The sequence below is a fragment of the Glycine soja genome, chromosome 11, assembly GCF_004193775.1.
Source record: "Glycine soja cultivar W05 chromosome 11, ASM419377v2, whole genome shotgun sequence".
In the NCBI taxonomy this organism is placed as follows: Eukaryota; Viridiplantae; Streptophyta; class Magnoliopsida; order Fabales; family Fabaceae; genus Glycine; species Glycine soja.
Window position 1 is genome coordinate 1,895,576 of NC_041012.1, and position 20,991 is coordinate 1,916,566.

A 20,991-nucleotide genomic window follows, 5' to 3' on the forward strand; every position below is an offset into this window, starting at 1 on the left:
AAAGAGTATTTATAAAAAATATTATTTTACCCTTGCACCCACAACGTGTAACACGCAAGTCATTTAATCAACAATATGCATATAATTGACTACATGACACATATAACAGATTATCAATGCAAACATAACAATTTTTTGCGCCATTGCCTTCATTTAATAAATTATATGAGATTTTATGCATATATGTTTTTTTACTGAAAGATTTTATGCACATACAACAGATTTTACTTCATATAATTGATTTTATGCACATACAACAGATTTTACTTCATGTAATTGATTTTATGCACACTATAATTTATTAAATGAAGGCAATGGATGATAAAATAATTGATTTTATGCACATGCACCATATTTTACTTCATATAATTGATTTTTCATGAGGCCAATGGATTTTAAAATAATTGGAAGATAAAAAATATTAAGTAAATATTTAAGAATGGAGATATTAAATAAATGAATGAATTGATCTCTATATATCTATAATGATTAAAAAATGATCAAAGATAATTAATTTGATTAATAAATTTGATCAAATTTAAAATTATGTTTTACATTATCAATCTAAAAATCATTGGTATAATTTTTAAAGTAATTATTAATTATAAAAATTAATAAACTTATCATATATATATATATATATATATAATAATTTATAATTAAATTCATAAAAAATAATTTATAATTAAATGATAATATAAAATTATTTATACTATAATAAACTATTTCCTCATATATTTAAATTAAAAAGCAAATAAAAATTAGTCTAATGTGACTTTTAAAATATTTATTATGAAATTAAAATCAGTCCATATAATAATATAAAAAACTTTTATATTTCAACACTTCTTACTAAAATTATAATTAATATGTTTTTCTTCCCTCACATTAATGGATACATTTTCCTTCTCTCTAAGTCATTTTAATCCTTTATCCACCTTTCAGAATTTTGAACTAAATAACAAAAATTTACATAAATTACTTTTTTTTTCTCCAACCAAAGTCAAACAACCATGGAATAAAAAACGGCTCCTTTTTTTTTTTTTTAAAAAAAAAAAAAAAAAAGAAAGAAAGAAGCGAGAGAAAGTAGAAGCCCAGAAGCGAATGAAAAAGAGAGGGGGAAAGGAATTGGAGAGAACAATTTGAAAACAGCAGTGGCAGTGTTTGCATTACATGCAGTGTAGCCGAAGGCAATGAGTTCCAAAGAGAGTTGCAGAAGTGAACTTCGCATTGCGATCCGCCAACTCAGTGATCGATGTCTCTACTCTGCTTCTAAATGGTACCCCTTACAAAAACCCTAATTCAAACAAATTGGGGGTTTCCACTTGACCTCAAGTTTTGAATTTTGAAGTCCCCTTTTACTTTTCTGTGTGATTCCGCAAATGGGTCGTTTGTTTCTGACGAAAATGTGGTTTCAGGGCTGCAGAACAGTTGGTGGGTATTGAGCAAGACCCTGCCAAGTTCACTCCCTCGAACACGAGATTTCAGCGTGGGAGTTCGAGCATTCGCAGGAAGTACAAGACTCACGAGATCACGGGAACCCCAATCGCGGGTGTTTCGTATGTTGCCACGCCTGCGATGGAGGAAGATGAGCTTGTAGATGGTGATTTCTACCTTCTGGCAAAGTCCTATTTTGATTGCCGTGAGTATAAGAGAGCTGCTCATGTTCTTCGTGATCAGAACGGAAGGAAATCGGTGTTCCTGCGCTGCCATGCTCTCTATCTGGTCAGTTTTGTGTCCCCTCTTTTGCTTTGGATTGAATTTGCCTTTTCATCAGTGGGATTTTACGTGTTAATGTGATAGTGAAGCTTGGATTTTCTGAGTTTTGGTGCATTCTGGAGTTGAATGTTCTTTTCCCCATGATTCGTATGTATCATTGAAGAGAATTTGATTTTTAATTCACGTGTGTGTATGTCTTTGGCTAACGAATCTTCTTTGATGATTGTAATTCGATTAGTGGATACAAAGGGCTTCGGTGAAGTTAGTGGAAGTATAGAAAGATTACATAAACATGTCTTTCAGTTCAATTTCATGGCTAAATCTATTTTGGTGTGATATGCCGGTTATCCTCTAAATAGATTGCAATTAATAGGTGGGAATACACTCTGTGCTGCTATAGGCCATTGATTACTTTGTTCTAAGGAGAAGGTCCTTAGCCTGTTATGTTTTACATTTTTCTTCTTCTTCTTCTTCTTTTTCTAAGCAAAGAGGATTACTATGAAGCCTATACTTGATGCAACACTGGTATGATACGACATCTGAATGACTTATACATATCTAAAAGTACCATACATGTATCAGTATCAGATACATGTCATCAATTCTTTGCCATTTATGGAGTATTTGAGCTTCATTGGCGGGCTACATCTATTTTTATTCTTGGTGTCTAGTGCTGTCAAGTGATGTTTACCTTCATTATGTGTTCTGTTTTTCTTAATCTGGACCTGTACTCCCCACATGACCATTATGGTAAATAATTGTGCAACTTCCTGGTGTGCTGTTTGGCTCAAAAACAAGTCTTCAGATCCCATGGGAAGTAAAAAGTCTAATTATACTCAATTGACTTCATTTTGACTACTCATTTTCTCCCTAATGCATTCAATGAACTATGTTATAATGACATTTTATGCATGATTTCTTTCCAAAAGGGTGTGTTTCCTTCAATAACGATAAGCTTGACAACATTGAATATATTTGTGGAAGCTGCAGCAGATGTCAGGCCATAAACAGTACAAAACCATTGGGTGAATGGTTAATGTAATATTGATCCCATGTTGTACATCATCTGGGATTCAACTTTCCATCCAATGATATGTATAGAATTTTCTTAAAATGAAACATTTTTTTTTATATTTTTGTTCCAAAAACATTTTTTTTTTTATATTTTTCTATCACTGTGACTCCACTCCTGTAACATACACTTTTCTAAGAGAAATTTTTTGTCGACTACTTTAGTTAATCCACCCCCTTATATCTATCCATAGATATAGAGAGATTGTTGATCATAGTGTGTGCGGCTGTATCACTTGTTACTTTTCTCTTTGGTGAAATCAAAATAAAAACAATTAAGTGTACATTGTTTGTGTTAATATTTTTCCATAATTTTTTTCTTTTTACAGGCTGGTGAAAAGCGGAAAGAGGAAGAGATGATAGAACTTGAGGGGCCTCTGGGTAAGAGTGACGCTGTCAATCATGAATTGGTTTCTTTGGAGAGAGAGTTGTCAACTTTTCGCAAGAATGGCAAAGTTGATCCTTTTTGTTTGTACTTATATGGTCTTGTGCTCAAACAGAAAGGCAGTGAGAATCTTGCACGTGCAGTTCTTGTAGAATCTGTGAATAGCTACCCTTGGAACTGGAATGCCTGGACTGAGTTGCAATCCTTATGCAAAACAGTGGATATATTGAATAGTCTTAATCTCAATAGCCATTGGATGAAGGACTTTTTCCTTGCCAGTGTTTACCAAGAATTAAGGATGCACAATGACTCTCTGTCAAAATATGAATACCTACTAGGAACCTTTAGTAATAGTAATTATGTACAAGCACAAATTGCAAAAGCCCAGTACAGTTTGAGGGAATTTGACCAAGTTGAAGCAATATTTGAAGAACTGCTGAGTAATGATCCTTACAGAGTGGAAGACATGGACATGTACTCCAATGTGCTTTATGCTAAGGAATGCTTTTCTGCTTTGAGTTATCTTGCCCATAGAGTATTCATGACTGATAAATACAGACCTGAATCTTGTTGTATTATTGGGAATTACTATAGTTTAAAGGGACAGCATGAGAAGTCAGTTGTGTATTTTAGGAGAGCCCTTAAATTGAACAAAAACTTTTTATCGGCTTGGACACTTATGGGGCATGAGTTTGTAGAGATGAAAAACACTCCTGCTGCTGTGGATGCCTATCGTCGGGCAGTAGATATAGACCCACGTGATTATCGTGCTTGGTATGGACTAGGACAGGCTTATGAGATGATGGGCATGCCTTTCTATGCGCTTCATTACTTCAAAAAATCTGTATTCTTGCAGCCAAATGATTCTCGTTTGTGGATTGCAATGGCTCAGTGTTATGAAACTGATCAACTTCGCATGCTTGATGAAGCAATAAAGTGTTACAGAAGGGCAGCAAACTGTAATGACAGGGAAGCAATTGCTCTGCACAACTTGGCAAAACTTCACTCGGAGCTAGGGCGCCCTGAAGAGGCTGCATTTTACTACAAAAAGGACTTAGAGAGGATGGAATCTGAAGAAAGGGAAGGACCTAAAATGGTTGAGGCTTTACTCTATCTTGCAAAATATTACAGAGCACAAAAAAAATTTGAAGATGCTGAAGTTTACTGTACACGTCTTCTGGATTATACTGGCCCGGTAAGTCTAAATATTCGACTCAGCTTTCGATTTGAAACAGGTTAGTTAGTCTTGTCTAATCATTTAATGGTTTAAATCATTCTTCCAGGAGAGAGAAACAGCAAAGAGTATACTTAGAGGAATGCGATCAACGCAATCTAATTTTCCTTCCATGGATGTTGAGCATTTTCCTCCCTAATTCCTTTTGATGAAGTACTGGTGTTTTATGCTGCATTTATGAGTTTTTATATAGATGCATCAAAACGGATGGAAAACAAGGAAATTGCACTTCGATCTTAATCCACATGTTGTATTTTATTTTGACTTGTTTAATTTTTTGGTATACACAGCACTTCACTCATATTTGTCTTTATATCAGTGAATTGGTGGATATCGACACAAATAACGAGTATTTGTAGTTATTTATCGGTATTTAAGAATTTAAAATCATACAAAATAATTAACGTCATATAAATATTATATAGTAATATATTACTTTGTTTATTTACCAAAGATACCTTTATGAAATAATAAACAATAAATTGTCCTGTCTCAATGACATATTTCAATATGACATGTATATTGGTTTAAATATTTTTTAGTTCTTGGAATTTTGGTTTTTTTTTATGCTTACAATTTTTTTTAATCCTTATAAATTTTGATTGTTTCATTTTTCGTTTTGAAAGCACTTTAAATAGATAGAAGAAATGTTATTTGAAGCGTTATTAGGTGAATTCTTATTTGATGCTTTTGTTTTTGTAAGAGTAAAGTTTTACCTTTATACATGTGAATAATATTCCTTAAAATAAATAGGGAAAAGAACAAAACAAAATAAATATGCTACCTAAACATTAAATACACATATAAAAAAATGCTTTTATAATTATTAAAAATAGTCCTTAAAATATTAATTAGGATTGAGTCTAAAAAAAGATATTAGTCTCTCAAAACTTAATAAATCAATGTGAATTCTTGAAAGAAGAGATATTCATATTTGGTGTGAATAATGTTTTGAACAAGACAATTTAGTTTTTTCATGTATTTGACTTAAGATTTATTCGTAAAAAAAATACTGAAGATTTGAAGGGATTAATTTGAGTTAGTAATATTTTTTAGGAATTAAATTAATAATTTTTTGAAGACAAAAATAGGGAAAATGACCGAAAGAAGAAAGTGTTTTATTTTTATAACCTCAACCGATTAATTAACTTAAGAAGACAATTTTTTGATCATTTCATGTAAATTTTGTAGAAACCAAAATGCATATTTACTCTAAAAACAAAATAGCACACTGGTGGTATTTTTTGTTTTGAAAAAAAGAAAAAGAAAAAGTGGCAGATATATAAAAAGGTTTAGGAAAGTGAGAAGGGCGGCGAGAGCAAAAGAGAGATGGTGATGGCGTGGAAATGGATTGTGCGAAGAACCCGCGAATCGAAACCCTTCTTCCTTGCATTCGCCACCGTATGCGGCGTCGTTCCTGGCGTCATAGGCTATGGTGTCATGCAACTCACTAACACCCGCAACGAGAAGCTTGAGTCCCATCTTCGCACAAATGCCCGTCCCGAATCATTGGTATTCCTTCCCCCTTTCAATTTTTAACTATTATTTATTTGCTTGAAACTATCACGATTAGGGTTACTACGTTTTTTTAAATTTAGTATATATTTTCGCGGCTGCTCCACTATATATACTGCTATAGCGGTTTTGGCTGGGGTCAAGCCATTTGTGCTGCTATATGTATTGCATTGATTACTTTGTTCTTTGGAGAAGGTCCTTAGCCCTTATGAGACATGTGGATCACAATATTAAACTTGTGGAGTAGAAGGGTTGAGGGAGGGAGCAATGAATAAGGGGCTTATTGGTGGGAGAGGGATTAAATAGGGAAATGGAGGAGGGAGAAGGCACAAACAATCATTTGGATTGTGGGGTGTCAGGTTTCCTGATTCTGTTTTACATTTTCTTTATTTATTATCTTTCTAAGCAAAGAGGTTTACTGTGAAGCCTGTATACTTGATTCAACATAGATATAGGGATACAAGAAACTCTTAAAAAAATGAAAATATGATACAGCATAGACACACTTTTATAAATTTTGATAAATGCACAATATTTATAAACTATAAAGAGATATTGATCATTTATTTCTCTGTAATACATAATTGTATCAGTGGATGGTGATCACTTACAAAAACAATGCTTGTGATCTTGACAAAGACCTTTGTTACACATCTTTCCATTGCCCATATTAGAATATGTTTTTTCCCCATGTGTTTCAAAATTACATGCCTTTCCTCAACACGTGTCAGAATGTAAAAAAAAAACATCATTGGTCCTACTAAACACTTTTTGGCTCTATGTAATTGCCTACTAATTACTATATCAGAATATGTTCTTTTCCTATGAACATGTTTCAAATTACATGCTTTCTCCCAACCTTTGTCAAAAATGTCAACAAAATCATTGGTCCTACTCAAAGCAAGTTTTGGTTCTATGTAATTGCCTACTATTTACTATTGCCTTAAGGATATAAGGGAAAACATAGAGCCACATGTAGTTTTAGTCCTATATAAAATATTGGAGCCTTATCCCAAACATATCAGTCAATAAAATTGAAAAAAACAATGGATTATTCTCTATGGATACATTTCTAAATATCATATCTGTATCAATATTAGTATCAGATACAGGTACAACACCTGGGTGCTTCATTTGTGGGCTGCCTCAATCTCTGTTCCTGATGTCTAGTGCTGTGAGGTGGTGTTTACCTTCATTCTGTGTTGTGTGTTTCTTAATCTGGACCTGTACCCCTTGTGACCATTACAATAAACAACTGTGCACCTTCATGGTGTACTGTTTAGCTCAAAATCTAGTCTTCAGATTTCATGGCATGTCGAAGTCCAATAAATACTCAATTGACATTGACTTCATTTTGACTACTCTTCTACTCCGTAGTACATAGAATGAACCATGTTATACTGGTATTTTTATGCATGATTTCCTTGCAAAAGGGCATGCTTCCTTCAACATAAAATATATTTGTGGAGCCTGCAGCAGGTGTGAGGCAATAAAGAATACAGAACTATTGGGTGAATGGTTAATGTAACCCACATTGTACATCATTTGGGAGGCAACTTTCCATCCAATTATTTGTGTAGGATTTTCTTAAAATGAGACATTTTTATGTGTTCCAAAAACAAAATCTTATGGTTTTCTATGACTGTGACTCCGCTCAGTTTTTTTATTTTCTTCATTTTCTGTATTTCATATTGATATTTCAGCATGATCATTTTAAGCCTACATCTATAACCAACTTGATTGGTCTTTGGATTGGAATACAAGAGCAGTTTATCTGAGAACTTACCAACTTTTTAAGTTGAATTTAACAGCCAAGTTTACACTTGTTTCTTTGAGGTGATTTTCTTTCTTTGGTGAAAGTCCTAATAATCTAGTTGCTTTAATTATGTATCAGATGATGGGGCAAGTCAATAAAGAGAGACTGGCAGAGTACCTGGGAGAGCTACAGCGTAAAGAGGATACGAATGACCGCTATGTTGCTGCTCTAAGAGGAGAAACTTTAACCAGAAAACCTTATGTGAGAATCCAACCGATTCCAGAACAAACTGACACCAAGGCAAACAAGGAGCAGAAAAAAATGAATTAGTTGCAGATCTCCGGTTATTGTGAATATACGTTTCTCCAGTTAACTATGAACTTGCTGCTGTTTAATCTGCGTTTAATCCTACTTTACTGTTGTATGTGTTTATTTAAGCATTAAATTCTTCTTGGTTAGGAGGAAATTGATGTCCATGATTCTGTCCAGACAAGACTACACTAGCTATACTTATGTTATTTGATTTATCCAAATTCTTGATAGAGATCTAGTATTCTCTTTGGAATATAAACATTTTCCAGACTTCTGGATGCTTTCGGCCTAAACTGTTTGTCGTGTAATATGGAATTATGAGATTATAACTGTTGTTGCACTTGCATCAACCCGAGATAAAATACAGTCCATTCACATTTCACCTTTTACATATAATATAATTCCACCAACGCGGTAGGTGAATTAGTTACATTTTCAACTCTCATATGGTTGTTGTAGCCTCGGCAGCGTTGCCATTTGTCTACTACTTGGTAGAGCTTACCATATACTTCTAAAAGCTATGCCATTTTCATTGGTTAGGCAAATTCTTCAAATATACTGTATTAGTAACAGCTGTAAATTTCAAAAAAATCTAACTTGATTTGTCGTTTGCATATGCAAGTGATAAATGGTTTCTCAAGAGTTGTCTTGAACAACACAAGATTGTTATGAGCATTGGCCTAATCTAGGCTTATCTCTTCAACTTCTTGGTTTAATTATATTTTGGTTCTATTAAGTTTAATTGTTTATAATTAATTCTCATAAATTTTCAAATATTCAAATTAAGTCTCATAACAAATTTTCATAAGAGGTGTGGCAAATCTGCAAGAATTTTATAAGATATATTTTGAAGCTCGTTATACAAAATGCATTAACATGTTTTCAAATTTGTAGGTTTATTTGTGAATTGTTCTCACGAATAAAAATGTAGAAAATCCACCGGAAACATTGAATGTTTCTTAAAAATATAAATTAGTGTTATAATTTACAGGAAAAATAAAAATTTCTACACATTTCATTTCAACGTTAAGAAAAGTAATCATATTTTTGTAATAGATACAGTAAAATCCACAAGAAAATGGCAATTTCTAGAAGTATAGAAGCATAGTTTTTTTTTATTAGTAAGAATTAAACACGTTTTTTTAATTGACAAATATTAATGTCAATTTTTGTTAGTAAAAGTGATTTAATCCGTGACCTTTTCAATCTTATATTTCTATTCAACCAATCGTATATTTCCAATAATTAAATACGTAAGATTTACAATGCTCACACGTCCCTCAACACTGAACTAGACCCCTTGGTATAAAAGTATAATTAAATTGTAGAATTGAATAAATATATAAAATTTATTAAAAAGAATTTATTATTAATACATAATTATTCAAAAATATTATCTATTAAATAAAAATATTTTATTATTAATACCGAATTGGTACGATTCAAAACATAACTGGAATACGTTCTCAAAATGCATTGGTCTATCTTCAAAACCTGAAAGTCTCCAAAATCAATCTTGAGCTGGACTAAATTAATAGGACGTGGAGCATGCTTATTCTTACTTTAGATAAGTGAAATACAAATATGGTTACATTAACAACTAATTAAGTAACATTTTATATATGACTTATAAAGTAAATGTATAAGTAAATAAATTTGAAGGCTATGGTTTTCCTTGGCAACAGTCGAGTTTGAAAATATATTAAAGTATCACATTCAATAGTAAACCGAACAAACGACAATTGGACCCAGGTTACCAAAAAAGTAATGTTAGAAATTAGAATAGTCAATAAAACGTGTGAGAATGGAAGCAGACAAGAGTTCCGGTGGCTTGTACACTTGTACGCTGCAACAGCGTGAAGGGCAAATATTTACCCAAGTTCTACAGTAGCTAAAAGTTGTGAAATTGTATTCGAACCAAAAAATTTATATTTATTCAAACTTTTTTATATAGTATAAAAAGATTAAAATAATTAATGGATAATGAAAAATAAATATATTATAAAAGTATTATAGACAAATTCTTACTCTTAAACCTTTTTTCCTGTGCTTAATTATATATATATATATATTAAGTATCACTTGTTAAAGTCTTAAATTAAAAAAAAAATTAATAAACTAAATTTAAAAACTATTTAATATTTTATTAAATAAATTTATTTTGATGTATATTATAATTTTTAAAATATAAATAAATATTATTAAAATATTATATAATTGTAAATATTTGATTTACCTATATATATATAAGCAGACCAATATTGACCCGTCTCTCTCTCTTTCCTCAGTATCTCTCAACACGAAGAGAAAATAAGTTGTTTTTCTTTTATATGTATAGGCTATTGTCCCCTGTACGGCTGTACCTATATATAAATGTGGAAAAGAATGGTATACAGAAATCCATATATTACAAACATTAGCTTCCACACACACATATATATCACCTTTCATATTAGGGGATTCCAGGGATTATTTTTAAATATAACGTATACCTTATTTTGGGTTTATATAAGTAGAGAAAAAAGAAAGAGAAAGAAAAGGATATACGTAATCTATTACTTTACTAGCCACGGTTTAATAGGAGCGAAATTATAAAATATAATATTTAATATATTTTATTTTTTTAATCAGAACTTCATAAAAAATTTTATAATTAATATGATTATGGATACAAGCATTTTAATACACCAAATTCTTATTTTTTTATTTTGGCCACGAGAATTTTTTATTTCAATTTTTATTTTTAATTAAAAAATACATATAGTATCTTAAAAATGCTATTTACAATAAATTGTTTGAATATATATATATATATATATATATATATATATATATATATATAATGATTGTAAATGAGTTACTAATCTCAACCATATATATATATAGATCACAAGGAAATGAATACTGAAATGAAGAATATTTTTTTTAAAATTACTCTTAAAATATTTATTTAAATTTATTTTTTGAATTTAAAAATAGAAAATAATTAAAAATCCTAACAATATATAAAAAAACTTAGAGTGTAAACTTAATATTTGTGCCTGGCATATGTTTATTTCTATTATAATGTAACATAGCCAAATATATTTTTATGACCAATATACGTTAGAAGAATTAATTATTAATGTAAGATTTTAGGATATGAGATGTTTGTCTAAGGGAATCTAATAAAAATATAAATATAAGAATATATATTCTCATAATTATTAGAAGATAATAAAAAAATATTCTTATACATAATATAATCTTAGAAATTCGTATTACACATGTTTTATCTTTTTTATATTTTCATGTAAAAAGATGAGAATCTTATATTTTTATGAAAATATTGAAATAATTTCTCACTTTATTTCATTCTGCCTCATTTATCTATTTATTTAATATTTTTTAATTTAAAATAAATTTAGAAATATTCTGGAGAATTATATATATTTTTCAAACATCTTTAATAAAAATAAAATTCCCATAAATATTATTTATAAAAATATAATCAAATGCATAAAACCAACGCACCCTAATAAATATTTTTTCAAACTAAAAATTCCATTCCATCGATTTAAAACAATTTGTTATGAGTTTAATTGGATGGAATTTTAGTTAGAGGCAAAGGACAGTTCACAGTTCATTTCCTATTGGGCTTAAACAAGGCCTAGCATGTGGCCCTCACTCGTGTCCACATGCCATCAGGACAGCACGTGCTCCATGTGAAGTTTCCGGTGTAAATGAAAAACCCTAATCAAGGTCCATCAAACGGTCTCAATTGAAAGTAACCTCCCCATTCCATCCAACGGTATCATTTAATTTTGAGAAAATAGTTGGAATTTTGTACTATTTTATTTTATTAGTTTCTGAAAGTGCCACTTTTCAGAAAAAAGTAGGCTTTTCACCCAATTCCAGTGTCTCCTTCATACGCTGGATTTTGTGCTTCTGCATCTGCATAAGCATAACCGTTAATAATTACTGCAAAGCCCTAATTCCCCTAATCGATGATGAAAGGCTCGAAGCGTTTGGCCGCGTCGGAACCCAACCAGGTCGATACCAACGAAACGGGGGTAAGTGTGACAGTTAACGCAATTGCTTTTGTCGTTTTGGACCATTCATTTTTATCTATGTACTCTGCCTTCAACTTTTTCCCCCATTTTTGAATAGAATAAAATTCCTGAGCTCGTTCTGAACTATGAGAATCATACTTATTTATTTCTTTTTTGTTCTATAAATTTATCTAGCGTTGTATGTCCGCATAATGGGTTCCGAAGAGATGCTTGTGATTAGCATTCTAAGAGTGTCTCCTTATTTTATAATTCAGTAATCGTTGGCAATAGATTGAAGAACAATAAAGCTTGGAAGTGGAGAATAGTAGATAGCCGCTTAGAAAACTCGTTATTTCAAACGTGCTTGCGATTATTAACCCTCTTTGGCAATCAACCTCGGAAGTTTTTAGTTTCAGTATTGTAGGAGTGTGGTGGGAATTAAGACTGGATCGTTTCTGTTTAATATTTTGCACTTTTGTGTTTATGGTTTTGTACTCTTATTTAAGTTTTATGCCTGTCTTTACTCCAATGTTGAATTTTGGTCTGTAAGTGTTCGACGCTGAGTGATGCCTGTTGCTGTAACGTAAACACCCCCGTCCCAAAGAAAAAGTAATTTCTAAAGGTTGAGTTTGGAGGCCAAACAGAAATTTGCAATGTCAGACGATGAGATTTGACACCCCTTTTAAGTATTTTGTATGAGAAAGAATATTTGTCCTTATTGTTCCTCACTTGTCATCATGATGTAGTTGCGGAATAAAAGAATAATGGAAGGATCCCTCTTCGATATCCATAGGGCCGAACCATCTCAACAACCAATTGTGGCAGCACCACCATTGGATATGAAACGGGCGGAGTCATCACAGCAGCATGTGAGAGCTTTAAATACCCAGTTTGCAAGGTTCATCTTTTATTCTTTGTCAACAGTTTTTCTTTTGCTTGATTTCCACATTTCAATTTTTCTGTCAATGAGATTTGATATCTTGTTCTGGACTTTTGGTTTGGCTTATTTGTTAGTTGTTGTTATACAGCATCTTGTCTTGATATAATAAAAGCTACCGATTTTGCATTTCTTTTGTTATAAATGCCACGTTGGCTCTTGCATAACTTCTCTCCTTGTTATGCTGTCTGTTTCTCCCAGTTGGGTTCAAACACAACTAAAGAATCATCCTGATGAGCTTTGGGAAGATGGTGTCAGAGATTACTTAGATCATGCTTCAAGCATTATGGTAATTCCCTTCATGGTTTAATTCACTAAAATCATATATCACTTGTATTTGTAATTTACTATCTTTATTCAATTAATGTGTTATTGAAGGTACCATTTTATTGGTAGCTGATCCCATATCTAGTAGTACTATTACTTTTGTGGCTTTGCATGCTGCAGTGAAATAGATGCATGCATACTCAGAGTCATAGGCATGCCTACATTTATGAAAACACTGAAGTTCTACTTGAGAAGTAACTATCCATGATGATAATAATAATAACGTTTCTGTTTGAACCAAGAGTTAGAGTCTGTTATGTGAGTAAGGGCAAGTATAAATGCTTTCTTGTTTTGGGCATCCTATCTATGATATAAGCCCTTTAACCTGTTACCTGCTTTTCAATTTATTGTTGGGATAGCAGCTAAGGCTGTACTGGAGCATCTTTGCTTGTTAATGCCCTTAGCTTTTTACTCCTCTTATTCTTTGAGCTAGTTTTAGCATGGATGCTCATTTTTTTCTTAGGAATTTTACTGCTGCTTAACTACTCCAAGTAAAGGTGCAAATCATGCATATACAAAGTTGGAAAAAGTTGACCTTGTAAAGTTGTGTTATTTCAGGAAAAGTTTAGTGATGTTGTCAACTGGCTCAAAGCAAATGCCACTAAGGCAGAAAATTTGGCTGCTGATGCTGGTGTTGCCTTTTCTGGGAAAAAGCTCTTGCCTGAAGTAATAAACAAAGAAAATAAACCTTTTGGAGAAAAAACTGGGTCTACTCCTGTTAGTACTGCTACAAATTTTACTAGTTCTTGGAGCCCTGGATTATTTTCAAACAGTCAAGGCATTTTTGGATTTGGTAGGTCTCTTCTCACTTTTAAAAAAATATACCCAATAACTTTTCTTCTCATAATTCAAAGTAACTCTAGAATGAGGTCACATTGGTGGTAAATTAGACTGGTTGCATTTGGTGCTTCAATGTGTGCCACTCAAGGGGAATCTAAGCCCATATTTGGTAACAGTCTCCCCTTCTGGCCCCCAAAAAAAAAAATTGTTTTTTTGTTCAAAAGCTATCTCAAGAATCTAGCAAAAAGAAAGTGACTATTTCTCAAAAAAAAAAAAAAAAGCTGAACTAAACACTCACCAAGTCCGTGAATAATATTCTTATAAAATAATAAATATAGGCCATTTGATCATATTTGAATAGTCAAGATTAAAACATAAATGCACATGATTTTTCTTACAAGGTGATGTGACCATTAACTAACTTTTAATCTTGAGTCTTGACTATCCATGTGTGATTGTATGACTTATAGTTCTCACATTCTTAAAATGAGAATTGTTCTCACTAAATGTATCCCATATATACATACATTTACATATATGTGTGTGTATAAAATATTTTTTGGTCTCTCAAAATATTTTGAAATCCTGTTTTTAGTCCCTATAAATTTTTGATAGATTTTTAGTCCTGCCATTTTTTAAGCAAAGCCAATTCTCTATACCCTCTACAGGTGCTCACATAATTGCTGTAACTTCATATTGCATTTGCTTTTGAATTTGTAAAATAAAAAACCTTTTGACAATTAAAAATGAAGGTTAGCAAAGTTAATGTTACATGCATAATAATCTTACTGACTTGCTATTTATTTTATCCAGTTCAATGATATACCTTGAACTTAGGCAGTAAATTATATCACTTTTGGAATTGGCTGCTAATTTTCCATCTCTCCATTTTTAGGAAATCAAAGTTCGGCTATCTCTAATCAGAGTTTGCCCCCCTCTAATCAAAGTTTGGCTCCCTCTAACCACAATGCTTCAGATGATGTAGACGGTGGTGAGTATTCAATTCTAGACCCTTCATCTTGCCTTTATTTCTTTTAGCAATTATACTTTGTATTGTGATTTTGCTGATTGTGACCTTTTCTGATGATGTCTGTTATTGTCCAAGTTATTCTTGTTTATTTATATGTTTATAAATGAAGGTTGTTTCCTTTTCTTGGTGGTAGATGGTGTTGATAACTAATGACTGGCTATAGATGCGTGCTATTATATGGATGTATGATAACCTTTTTTTCGCTCAATATGCAATGCTTTTGATGAAAGATACCCTATAAGCCGAAAGAACATAACTAAATATGCAGCTTTTGTGAGACAAAAATGGAATTTTTTACCCCATTGAATAGTGAAAGAAACTCTTACTAAACAGGAAAGGAGTGATACAACAATTGAGTTATTTATCCCTATAAACTGAACTGAGTACTTCAGATACTGGTCTTTTCATTGTTACCTGTTATCTTGTCAAATCTGAGTAATCTTATTTCTTTCATTTCTTTTTTTATTAAAATAAAATTCTCTTTAAAATACTGCTGGAACAGCAATAAAGGGTGTGTATATTCTTCTCCTTTGACTACTTTATTTCTTACTTCACTCAGGGTAAAAGGGACATTTTTGTCCATATAATCTTTATTGGAGAAAATGGTAACGTTAACTGCAGGGAGGGGGCAGGGTGCTCCCTGCTTTTGGGAATAACATGAATAAATGGCATCTCTTTGAATTTTTAATTCTTCTACATACTACTTTCAGTAGCTAATGTTTTTGGTTGCTCATGCCAAGTTGATTGGTGAGCCTTAGATATTACTCATTGTTACTTTTGACCTTGTATTGTGGCTCAGCAACATGGAAGCAATAAATAATCTTCCTTGCCATGTTTATAAATTACCTGTTTGTTTGAGTTTTCTAAAAGAAAAAGTGTTTTTCTAATTAAAAGGTACGTTGAAAAAAATTATATCAATTAATGAGCTTCTTCAAAAGAATAAAAAGAAAAACTTTTTAAAAAAAGATGTTGTATTGCTTTTCTCATAAGCTAAAAAAATAGGCTATACAAAAGCTATATCACTAAACCACTTTTTATAAGCTTAAACAAACTAGCTCAAAATAGCCAATTTTTTTGCCCATATTTGCACTACCTTAGTTATGTTTAATTATATTCGTGACATTTATAAAATATAACTTGTCTCAGAAAGAACTTAGGGGATGATTAATATAATATTCTTGATTTGGTCTCAGAAAATGAATTGGAGCAGCCTAGCAGCCCATCAGTTAAGAAGTCAGAAGAGAAAGGTGTAGCAGTTGTACATGAAGTAAAGTGCAAGCTTTATGTGAAGGTATTTTTTAATAGGTTAATTTTATACTGAATATGTCACTATAGAGTATAGATATGGGGCAGCATTTTTTTATTTTTCTGCTCTTGTTTCAATTCAGCTTGATTTTGTAATGTTCATCTCAATGATAGTTTTCTGTTATCCTTGGTATGTCTAGTCAAGTGATCCAGCAGATAAAGATGTATGGAAAGATAAAGGAATGGGCCAACTGTCTATTAAATGCAAAGAGGGTGTCAGCAAGGCTACCAAAGAGTCCAAACCTACAATTGTTGTTCGAAATGAGGTTTGTTCATTTTACCTTTTTTTCTGTGTGCTTATATACTAGTATGTTTTTAGGGGATCAATCTAAATGTAATTTGTAGTCTTAGTTATTTAATTGAGAACTTCACTTATTGTTTCCGTTTCTGTTAACTATACTGCAGGTAGGAAAAATTCTTCTCAATGCCCTGTTGTATCCAGGAATCAAGACAAATCTGCAGAAAAACTCTCTTGTCACAATATTCCATACTTCGGTAAGGCACTGAAATATTGCAATTTAGCTAAATACCTTTGGACAGCTTGCATGCAGATAGTAAAAAGAAGTTTAATATCGCCATAATAGAAAAACCACTGTATAGGATTAACAATGCCTTGAATGTTTTGAGAATAGAAAGGAAACGTGAAAGGGATGACTAGCATGCAGTTTTTCTACAATAACTGAAAGGGATGATTTCCAATGTCATCAGGTGTTCTAGGCTTCTATCCCATTGGCTAATCTGTTCCTAAGTTCACTCCTATGTCAATGAAATGGTTTTAATTCCGCCACTAGCTGTATAGTCTGTATTTTTCAATGTGGTTTCTACCATGATGGAGCAATTAGTTTTGCTCTTGGTGCTTCTACAGCTTCTACTGTAATTATTTATCAATTTTCTAGGGAGGAAAATGCAGAGAGTGTCTGTTCTTGAAATGTTTAAAAGTTCAGTTTCAATAAAATAAAATATTGAAAAAAACAACTGAAAGTAGTCCTTTTTTTAATAAGCTAATATTAGCTTCTCCAGGTGTTTATTTTATTTGTCAAAAAGTTTGTACGCTTAATGCATAGTTGTTTTAAGATGGTTGTTATTTGAATAGCTTCCCTTGATTAAGATTCTTTGGTTTTCACCTTCTCATTTATTTATTTGAGCGTGCTTCGTGCGTATGGAAATCGTTTGTGAAACTTGAGAATATTGTAGGGTAATATTGACGGAAGTGGTGGAGATAACGATAGTGTTGTTGCACGTACATTCTTGATCCGGATGAAAACAGAAGATGATCGAAATAAACTGGCTTCAACCATCCAAGAATATGCTCCGGTGTCTTGAGAGTACAAGAGTCATTATTATTGTGCCACCTTGAGCCATTTAAAGTAATCGAATACTGGATCCCCACCTTCAATTTTTCCTTTCACCATTTTATTTTTTTAAGGTGTCATTTGTTAGATTCTGTGTTTCCAAACCTTGTGTTTGGAGGCTGTTGCTTATGTACAATATGAGAAGGTTACATTTGGTCGGATAAAATACCTTAGATTAATGCAATTGTAGTTAAAAGTGATGCATGCATTACCTTGGACCTGCCGTTCTATTTTATTCAAAGCCAGCCAAATGGCAGGTTCATGATTAATACCGCATGTTTGCAGAATTTGAAGACTAGGTGGAGGATTAGAGGATGTTTGTTTCATATAAATTTGACATTTTCTTATATAAAATTTATTATTGAAATTAATTTATTTATACATCTTAATTACATTGAGTAGAATACTTTTTCCCTTTTTATCGACCCCTAGTGAAACATACTAATATACAGTAGAGGAATTTTAACCATTGTGATCCCAAAAGAAAATTAGACCCTACATTTTGTAATTCATTGTCTAGATTTCAAAAATTATGTTACTTTTTAAGCTACGTATGACATTGTGACAGTTAGAAGTTTGAGAATTCACAATCTAGAGCTAACGGAATAAACTTTCTCAAAGAATGATATACATGCTAAAAAAGTGCGCACAACTATAATAAAATTTTATTTGGTGGATCAAAATTTTAAAAGTTTAATTTTCATTTATTGTCAGAGTAAATTGCATTGTAAATTAATTAAAAATAATGCTTCAAATGTAATTTTTAAAGTTATCCCATATGAAAATTTATAATTAGATCATAATATAGAAATGGTTTAAATACTTATTTTTCTTTTAATTTAGCTTTTTTATTTTTATCTTTATAAATTTTATTTATTTTTTTAGTCTTTACAAATGTATTTATTTTATTTTTTGTTCTTAAAGTATTTTAGATAGTATTTTTTTGCTGTTCAAAATATTTTTTTGTTATTGTTCAAAGTGTTATCTACAACTCTTAAATGAATGAGTTGTAATATGTTGGAAAAAATATATTTGTAATTTGTAATGAAAAATAAATGGAGGAATCCATTAGGGTCAGTTTAGTTGTGAAAGTTGTAGGTAATTTGTACAAGATGTTAGGTTTTAACTTGTGATCAATGTGGAAAAAAGTTTAAATATGTTTTTTATTTTCTAAAATTTGGGATTTGTCTAAACCTAAAATTAAAATTTGTTTTTCTAGTTGCTAAAATTCATGAAATCTTTTTTTAGTCTTGGATTGACTATTTTTTGTGATTTGAATATACAATATGTGTCAATTTTTTACTACATGAAAAACTAAAAAAATATTTTATAAAGTTAAGAGACTAAAAAATATAAATTTTAATAGGAGACACACCTTTGAAGGTCTAAAAATAGGAACTCGATCCTTTCCGGTTACTAGACCTGCCCAGTACAGGAGAGAAGATGAGCCACTAAAAACATGTGCTTGTTTGAATAGTGCATTACTCGCGTTGTATTGCGCAAATTGAATTTTGCACAGTGCTTGCATGTGTTTGGATAGAAAATTCCTTTGAATAAAATCATTTTGTGGTAGGTAGAATTGATTTTAGACAAAATAATACTTTAAAAAAATGTCTGGTCAGTAGATTTGATTTTATAACTTTTTTGGTTAAGTAAAATTATTTTGGATAATGGAATTATAAAGTATAGTATCTTATTTATATTCTAAAAACACTTTTTTACTAACTAAAAAATAATTATTTGCAAAACATTTTTAAAGTATTATACTTAAATATAAAATAATTTTTAAATCAATTGTATAGAAAATTATTCAAATAATTTATTGAAATTGAAAGTAATTAACTTCATTGCATCTTTGGATTCACATTAGATTATCCAAAATCACTCTGAATCAAATATTAGTTGCTTCTGCACCAATCTTATTCATTTGACATGAATTTTGGCAAAACATGCTCATGTATTTTTTTTTTCTTTTTTTGAAAAGCCAAGAAGCAAGTTTTATTAATAATAAAGAAGACTCAAGCACAAGATGTGCCTAGCTTCAGTACATAGTACCATTTGCACAAAAGATGTTCATGTAGACGCTAAGTTAATATTGTGTTAGATAAAAAAAAATACTAAATTTTACAATTAATTTTTTTTAAAAAAACTAAACATAAATTAATTAATTTTAACTAAAATTATCTTCATTTAAAATTAGTTTTGCAATCCACGTGCCAAAACATAAATTTAGGCATTTGTTTCTAATTAGGTGTGCTAGTGTGAGGTTATGTCAGGGAGACTATAGTATGTTGAGGTAACATTGATTTAATGAAAGATTTTTTATATATACTGAGATAAAATAATAGTAAAAGGAATAAGGGTATAAAACACCTGCAGATAGATACAGTACCATCATCCATGTGCAGTTCAAAACAAGAGCTTTACGACAAAAAATTCAGTGCCATGCAGCCAAAGTGTACATAATAGATGCCCGTCATTTCGTTCTCACGCCAACTGCCGGAAGTCAGGGAGCTTTTTATTCTATTGAGTACTGTATTGTCTTTTTTTTTATTTAGTAATGTGGCAGTATATTGTATAGTTTTTACACAATCATCTAAAAAAATATTCATACTTAAATTAGTTTTATATATAGTAGATTTGAAATTTTGAATAAACTTAGTCTGCATTAATTTGCATATTAATGCTTGTTTGAGTTTATTTATTTCAGAAAATAATCAAAATTTAAAATGTATCTCTTAAAAAGGCACTAAAAAATAGTTTTATTTTAGTACAATGAAAAAATTTACACTATCAATTGATAAAAAGTATTTCAGGTACGATTTTCAAAGCAATTGTTATATAAATCAACTAATTTACCAAAATAATTTGTGACTGGATAAAGTTAAAAAAAAATTGTACTACAATATATGTATAGCTAATTGGAGATTTTTTGTTTAATGATAAAGAAAGGAAAGGCGCAAAGGCTTGAATTATCATTGTAACTAGTAAAAGACACAGTAAGTCTGAATCATCGAAATAACTTGCTGATTGCAATATTTAAGCAGTACTCATTGGCTCATCCTTGCATGCAGCATCAAAACTTCATTTCAGCCATTGAATGTGTGAGGATCCCAACATCGACAAAAGAAGTCTAAAAGGATGAAAACTGGGTTGGAGCTAAAAATGAGAAAATAAAAGCAGTGAAAAAAAAATGGAATTTGGCTGATTGTTGAGAGACAAGAGGACAAAAGACCA

The 20,991-nt window shown here is 31.2% G+C and overlaps 3 protein-coding genes across 3 annotated transcripts; all 3 read left to right on the forward strand.

The window, feature by feature from the left end:
* Positions 1–1,067: 1,067 nt before the first annotated feature.
* On the forward strand, positions 1,068–4,771 carry LOC114377590 (anaphase-promoting complex subunit 8-like). Its single transcript, XM_028336179.1, has 4 exons — positions 1,068–1,279; positions 1,419–1,725; positions 3,120–4,370; positions 4,459–4,771. The coding sequence occupies exons 1-4, from the start codon at positions 1,194–1,196 to the stop codon at positions 4,546–4,548; spliced, it is 1,734 nt and encodes a 577-aa protein (XP_028191980.1). The 5' UTR covers positions 1,068–1,193; the 3' UTR covers positions 4,549–4,771.
* A 907-nt stretch (positions 4,772–5,678) lies between these two features.
* LOC114374527 lies at positions 5,679–8,285 on the forward strand. The gene is made up of 2 exons (XM_028332184.1): positions 5,679–5,921; positions 7,819–8,285. The coding sequence occupies exons 1-2, from the start codon at positions 5,739–5,741 to the stop codon at positions 8,008–8,010; spliced, it is 375 nt and encodes a 124-aa protein (XP_028187985.1). The 5' UTR covers positions 5,679–5,738; the 3' UTR covers positions 8,011–8,285.
* A 3,564-nt stretch (positions 8,286–11,849) lies between these two features.
* Positions 11,850–18,080, forward strand: LOC114373936. The gene is made up of 9 exons (XM_028331515.1): positions 11,850–12,044; positions 12,770–12,921; positions 13,162–13,249; positions 13,846–14,080; positions 14,963–15,058; positions 16,291–16,388; positions 16,543–16,668; positions 16,808–16,897; positions 17,597–18,080. The coding sequence occupies exons 1-9, from the start codon at positions 11,979–11,981 to the stop codon at positions 17,723–17,725; spliced, it is 1,080 nt and encodes a 359-aa protein (XP_028187316.1). The 5' UTR covers positions 11,850–11,978; the 3' UTR covers positions 17,726–18,080.
* The last annotated feature ends 2,911 nt before the right edge of the window (positions 18,081–20,991 follow it).